The sequence below is a fragment of the Priapulus caudatus genome, unplaced genomic scaffold (genome assembly GCF_000485595.1).
Source record: "Priapulus caudatus unplaced genomic scaffold, Priapulus_caudatus-5.0.1 Scaffold1628, whole genome shotgun sequence".
Classification (NCBI taxonomy): domain Eukaryota; kingdom Metazoa; phylum Priapulida; class Priapulimorpha; order Priapulimorphida; family Priapulidae; genus Priapulus; species Priapulus caudatus.
In genome coordinates this window covers 27,819-35,312 of record NW_014578689.1, presented here as the reverse complement: position 1 = coordinate 35,312, position 7,494 = coordinate 27,819, and the positions used below count along the sequence as shown (strand labels likewise).

Genomic DNA, 7,494 nt, shown 5'->3' with positions numbered 1-7,494 from the left:
AGCCAAAGGGTTTGGGCGTTCGGAGTACCACCTTGGGCACTGCGGTTGCTGCCTTTGTACATGCATTTCTGCCAAGTAGCATTAATTTATGGGCAACTATAGTGGGTACCCCATCACTAGATAAGTTGGGTAAAGTTACAATTGTGTTACAATGTTACCAAGTGTTACAATGTTACAGTGTTACAATGTACAGAAGTTACAATGTGGTAAAGGGCAATGGTTACCTTGATTGCTTTTGATGGGGAAAGAATACCTGATATAATATATTATATGTTAAATAATGTATTATATAATTATATAATATATTATATAATTATATAATATATTATATGTTAAATAATGCCTTTATATAATAAATAATATATTATATGTTAAATAATGTATTATTTAGCAAATAATACATTATTTAACATATAATATATTATTTATTATATAAAGCATTATTTTAGTAAATAATGACTTTATACGCTAAATAATTTGCTAAATAATATTTTTACCGTTGGCACCCCATACACCTAGGGCCAAATACCTTTCTCGGAAACGAAAACTTACTGCTTGATATAGTTATTGGTCAGGTGACACACATGCATTAAATTTGCTGTAGATTTTGTGTGTGGGTCTTAGTCAACTGCGATTACCATTAATGCTAGAACTTGATCTGTGTGGCTCAGTACACGAGGATTGATCATTCTAATTAAAAAATACATTCAAACAGTGTCATTATAACATAAAGCCTAAATGCTTGGATTTAGGTGCGTTTCCAACAACAGCGGTTTTGATATACTAAATGCAATGGTCTGCATGTGTGCGTACATAACCGTGGAATGCGTGCAGTCGTGAACAAACGAACCCGTCCTGCTTCAGGTATGTCCGACATTTCAACAGGACTGGTCTGACACGCCCTCTGGTGGCCGGAGAAAAACATGTGGCTGTCGCGTACGCGGTCGACGCTCGATCAGTACGGCGTGCAGGCCGACGCTGTGCTGCACTTCACTCCGATGCACAAGGTTCTGCACATACAGCTTCCAGACCTGCAGTACGTCGACATGCGAGTTGACTTCTCTGTGAAGGTGTTTGCGACCGTCGTGAGCATTAGCAAGGAATTAGGTACGTATCCAACATAATCCAGCTATCCAGCATAATCTGCCTACACGGATGTAATGCCTTTAGGGATAGAAATTACACGCACGTCAAAGTGTCCCTAAATTACATAAATTATTGTAATATTGTCAAGTGCATTCTGCAGAATCATTTTGTTTAAACACTGAAAGTACAATTCTGTTTTTAGCTCATCTGACGAAGTCAGTTGCAGCTTGTAGAATCGCATGAGCGTGCGTCCGTGCGTCCGTCCGTCCGTCCGTCAACAGTTTGGCACAAATCTTAACGCTCGACGTCACCGGTCACGATATTCGGGACGTCGGGGGGGGGGGGGGGGGTTATCGTGAAAAGCGACTCGGGATGACCAATTTGGGCGGTCAAGGCCCGTCAAGGTCAAGATGTGGGCCAACAGATGGGTTAATATTTCCCCCTTAACTTAAGTATAGGAGGAAATACGGAATTGCGGCACAAATTCTGACGGCTCGACCTATGCTCTTAATATTCGGTGTTATAGTGTGATGGGCAGGAAACCCTCACCAGCTGCGAAATTGGAGGTCACAGGTCAAAGGGCAGTGAGGCGAAAGTCAGATATCAGACAGTTTTCTGAGGGACATGGCCTAATGGACAGAGTGAAAAACTTTTTTTGTTTCAGGCACTGACCTACATTTTTATCACTTTATTGAAAAGGGACCATGAAATGCTGCTTTCCACTGACGTGCGAAGAGTAAGTGTCTGATAACCTTTTGACCCTCAAGAGGAGGGTTAAACATGGGATTTGTTGACTGTTAACAAAGGACTAAACTGTGTTTGATGGTACTTTGTGTGATTGTGGAAGACTTAAATTTTCACAGTGAAATTCTGCATGCAAAACTTACTTGAACAACGTTTACGCCGCCTTAAATCATATATGAACTTCATTCTCTATATGAGATTCTGTACGTTGGGAATACAATGTCAATAGCACTTACGCAAACGTTCTGTTTTTGATTAAGGCCAACAACACTAATAGGCCTACCTCGCAGATCGTGTGGGTGGCTGATTGAGTACCCCAGCAGGGTTTTCGTCTATATTTCAGGCCGGTTACAGGAGTTAATTTGCATATTTTATCACGTGGTTTGTGTTATAACCAATCAGATGCTAATCGCGTGTTCGTGACGTCCACTTCCACTGTGAAGCACGATGGTGAAGGAGAGAGGAAGGGGGGAGAAGGGAGAAGGTGGTGGAGAAGGAGGAGGGGGAGAAGGCTGGTGGCAGAAGGAGGAAGGGAGAAGGGAGAAGGTGGTGGAGAAGAGGGAGGGGAGAAAGCTGGTGGAGAAGGAGGAGAGGGAGAAGGGAGACAAGGTGTGTGGAGGAGGGGGAGAAGCTAGTGGAGAAGGGAGGGAGAAGCTAGTGGAGAAGGAGGAAGGGGAGAAGGGAAAGGTAGGATGGGAGAGCGGAGGAGGGGAGAAGCTGGTGGAGAAGCGAAGGGCAGGCGGGCAGAAGCTGATGCTTGGAGAATGAAGAAGGGAAGAAGGGAGAAGCTGGTGGAGAAGGTGGTGGTGAAGGTGGTGGAGAAGGTGGTTACATCTGATTGGTTATAACACAAACCACGTGACAAAATATGCAAATTATCTCCTGTACCGGCCTGAATATAGACAAACCCATCACAGCATGGGCTAAACGAAGGTAGCAACTAGTTCGGATTATCTATTCCCTGCACCTAGTCAGTATGCACGCCATCTATCCGAACAGAGTGAGAAGAATTACGTAACTGATACAGTAGCGCGCCGCGTGGGTGTTATTTGTTTATAAACAATTTAGTCTGACTGACTCTCTCCCTCTCTCTCCTCTCGCCCACTCTCTCTCTCTCTCTCTCTCTTTCTCTCTCTCGCCCCCCTTTCTCTCTCTTCCTCTCTCTCGCTCTCTCTCTCTCTGCAATAAAAAAAATGTTTGCTGAAATGATGTGTACGCAACTGCGTATCTGCATATCTGCGCCTAACAAAGGTGTCACTACGATCGACTGAAATGTTACGTTTATAACCGTAGCAACAGACCTCAGATGAGCCCAGACGCTCTGCGGCTCTTGTTGATTTTTTTTAATCGTGTGTAACAGAATTTTCAGGGGGTCACGCTGTCTCAAGCTTATGTCAAATCCGTATATGAAAATCACCCTTTACTATATTTAGGTGCATTATGGTTGTCTGGGTTAGTAGTGACAAATTGGAGAACTTGGCTGAATTGTTTATAATAGATATAAATTATGATCCGGCCTAAAAAAATACCATAATAATGATTAATAATATCTCCATTGTACTAACCTTTGTGAGGTAAAAAATGGGGGCGGTTGCATAGTAAATATAAAATTGTATTCAGATATTGCGGATTGAAATCCTTGTGACTGTATGTGACAGCTGTTCAGTCTCAGCGCGTTTTATACAGGCATCAGACATCCAGAGGAGCTCTCCTTACTTATACCGCCTACGGCAAAGGACATTCGGAAAGGCAAAAAGCCGGAGAACAAGCTGCACGTACAAGACACGGGCAGGGACAGTCTAAACACATCTGCCTCGAGTCAAGCTCAAAACATATCCGGCCAGCGCACCCCCACGCCCGGTACCCCGCAGGTACGTAGGCGCGATTACGCCAGCAGTACAGACTACAGATGCTCGTGGCCGTAGTGATGCTGTCGTGGTATCAAGCTGTCGTAATACTATGCTGCCGCTACGCAGCCACTCTCAACACGAACGCAGAGCTGCTGAGTGGCTTACAGTAGAACCGTTTTTGAGCCGGGGCGGCTATAATCAACATTGATATGTAACACTTTGGTTGTAGCTAGTCAAACATTGGAGGCAGTTGCCTTGGAGATCTCCGGTCATGCATGTAGCAATACAGTGACTGTTAGTTCACGTCGTCGCCATTGTTGGAATTTATCGTTGAAGCTTAATATCTAATATGAGTATATGAAAAAATTGAGTTGTTTTCACAGGATTTGTTTTTACATTTACTTGATGGATTGAGTGTTTATGATGTAATATCTGCTGGATTGATGGACGTATATTTTTAGTTACGATGTGCAGCGCTTGTGATTGGGTTTTTGGTTTCGGCGCATATTTTATATGCTGTTCAGCAGCTAGATAAGGATGATGATTGATTTTTCTGATTGGTATTTGGTAGAGATTGATGCAGCAGTTGATAGATGGGAATAATTAATAGATGGTGACATTGCTACATGTGCTGCAGGGAAACATGGTGTAGACACGTCTGTAGATGGGAAGGGTAGTAATGTTAAGATGTAAGCTATGGATGGGAGTGAATGGATGGGACAGGAATGCTCTACATCACTAAGGTAGAGACTGGTGGTGGAATAAGGAAGAGATGGGCGATTGAATGGGCAGAAATAGGTGGTTGAATGAGGTAATAATGCAGTGGATGAATGTGGTAGGGATGGGGTGGTTGAATCAATGAATGAGATAGCAATGGCATGGTTGAATGTGGTAGGGATGCGGTGGATAAATGTGGTAAGAATGTGATGGAGGAATAGGTACCCTGGCTGCCACATCCTTTCCCGCACGGTGAAGACGGCTCAACTGCCGAGTTCTGTTGGGACAGGGTACCATGAAGGCCTGCAAGAGCTCTGAACATCTGGAGTACCAGGCAGCAGATCCATTAGGCTACTGGAACTACAAGTATCCAGGAGTGCCATACCCATCAGTAATGAACCGCCTGCCCTTACTAGTCAGCGTGTCGGCATGTACTAATCAGAAGCGTATGAACTCCCCTACCCGAGCTAACCCTGGCATGTGTCACCCCTCCGCCTCCCCTAGCGCACTAGCAGTGCTATATAGTACAACCTAGTGAGGAATACATGCGTGTTAACTAACAGCAGTCAGCTGCGTGCGTCGGATGTAGAGAGGTACCATCGTGGTGTTCACCTCTAGCGGAGTTATGATGGTGATGATGATGTTGATGATTATGATAATGATGGTGACGACGACGATGGTGATATGGTCATGATTGATGATCAAACGTGAAGAAAGTCACAAGGCGGTGTTGAATGGCTGCTCCTTAAAAATATTTGATGAGTAGCAATCTTTGATGGAGATGTGAAATACGCATCAGTTATAGAATATCACACACGTTGAATGTATAACGTTTTCTCATTTGCCTTAGTGGAAATTACTTACAGTTACACTTTACTTACTTATAATACAATTACACTTACTGACTCACAGCATGAATTCAACATGTGAAATCTAACTTCTTAGTTATTTCTACAATAGATATATTGAAATTTTTAAATAAAAAAACTAGAGAGGTATCATTAACAACTATGGTTCATTAATTAGTAGTGGTGTAACGGTTAACCGCGGTTAACCGAAAACCACGGTTTTTGCGCCACCATTCGGATATTCGAACCGTCGTTCCGTTTTCGGCTCGGTTTCGATTCCACATTTTATATATACCCGATATATACGCTTCTTATATACGACGTATATATATACGATATATTCCTGTACAAAGGTTTTGTTGAATTTGCCCTAACATTTGGGTATTGTATATTAAAGGTTTGTTGTTCAAAGAATTTTAGTGACATTATTATTTAATATTTATAAACCAGTCTGATTATTAAATTTGCACTTCTGTTTGGTGTTATAAGATTTGTAATTGATCGCAAATATTCGAACCGAAAATAACCGAACCGAAATGTGAAAACCGAAAACCGAACCGAACCGTGAAGTTGTGATTCGTTGCACCCCTATTAATTAGATTGCAACAGTAATGTTTTCCTCCTTTGTTTTATATATATGTGCTTGCCACATAAGTGTGGATAAGCACTTATTCCACATAACTGATAGTTTTGTAAATATTTACCTTAATAACGTGAAGCCTGTGAGGCAATTGTGGTAAAAAGCCGACGCATGCAATGACAATATGCCTCCCAAGTTATGGCAGTAACATGCAAATGATGCTGCGATAGCACCAGATGTAGATAGAGTGTGCATGATGAACGTTTTGTGACTTTGATGAAGGTTGAATTCTAATTTATAAATTCACTACATACTCTCTGTATGCAAATTCTTGAAATTTTGAAATAATTTTATAGGGTTATTAAGTTTTCTCATGGAATTTGTATGATTTGGTACTCTTAATTGATTCATTGATAATTGGTTATTGGTTTGGCATCATTATTGTACTAAAATTTCTAATTTTATTTTTAATAACTGCTACTTTCTCCTCATGCTTGTAATTTCTATGACAAACAATCCAATTTACATCGTATATCATTAAATAGTAATAGCAAGCTATATTGCAGTATCACTAAGTCGGCTATAAACATCCTACGACAAGAAAATGTATTGATGGTGACATGCACACAGGTACGTGCTAGGTGCATAAATTTGCATGCACGTGTGGCTTGATTGCAGTAGTTTCGTGGTTTTATAGTTCTGCTCTGGTTTGCAGGGCACGTTTCGCAGCCCTGGCACACCAGCCAGTCTGCAGTTCAATGCCAACGATGGCGGCACACCAGGCGCTGCCGCCAACAATCACTCGTTCGATAACAGTCTCCTGTTAAACGGAATCGAAGCCAATGGACTCGCCCTGAGTCCAGTGGCACCACCTAAGGAGGGTCTGGTCAGACCACGGAACTTTGTGGAAAAGGCTAGAATAAATTCTGGGTAAGGCGTTTGATAAATATGTTTATCATTATTAGCTCATCTGACATAGTCAGATGCAGCTTGTAGAATCGCATGATCGTCCGTGCGTCCGTTGAAATTTTTTTTCCCACTTGAGTTCCGGACCCACCATAGATAGTGTTTTGTAATATATGGTTCGTATATATATGGTTGGATTATAGTTAGTGTTAGGGTTCGGGTACGGGTTAGGGTTAAGGATAGTGTGTATTCATTTTACATTGTTGCTTCGAGGAAGTCGAGTGAATGGAGTGCGCTGATTGGCTGTGGTCCGGAACTCAAGTGGGGAAAAAATTTCGCTGGCTGGCTCGCTGACTCGACGCGCTAATATCAATCGCACGAACACAGTAACACACGAGAGCGATCACATAACCTCCTCCAACTCCGTTGGGCGGAGGTAACTAGGAACATTGTGAGCTAAAACGATTTAGGCCATAAATCGTGAAGCAGTGTTTGTCCGCAGCTGACAGCTGCTTCCTTTCTCCCTAGCCACATAGAATCAAGAGCGGATAATACCTATTATAATAGGTATTATCCGCTCTTGATAGAATGTAATAGAATGTCGAATGTAGTAATGTACCAACCCCACAATTATGATAAAAGGACCACTGTCATTTTATGGAAGTGTCAATGCTTACACCTATATGGGGTGCCAACGGTAAACATATTATTTAGCACATTATTTAGCGTATAAAGTCATTATTTACTAAATAATGCCTTTATA

At 42.1% G+C, this 7,494-nt stretch overlaps 1 protein-coding gene across 1 annotated transcript in view; it reads left to right on the top strand.

The window, feature by feature from the left end:
• Positions 1-7,494, top strand: part of LOC106817197 (unc-112-related protein-like) — a 31,693-nt gene that overhangs the window by 12,101 nt on the left and 12,098 nt on the right. Inside the window, exons 3-6 of the mRNA XM_014821864.1 lie at positions 865-1,107; positions 3,517-3,701; positions 4,687-4,788; positions 6,541-6,755. Of these exons, the coding sequence (XP_014677350.1) occupies positions 924-1,107; positions 3,517-3,701; positions 4,687-4,788; positions 6,541-6,755 (686 nt within the window). The 5' untranslated portion in view covers positions 865-923. The remainder of the gene's footprint in view (positions 1-864; positions 1,108-3,516; positions 3,702-4,686; positions 4,789-6,540; positions 6,756-7,494) is intronic.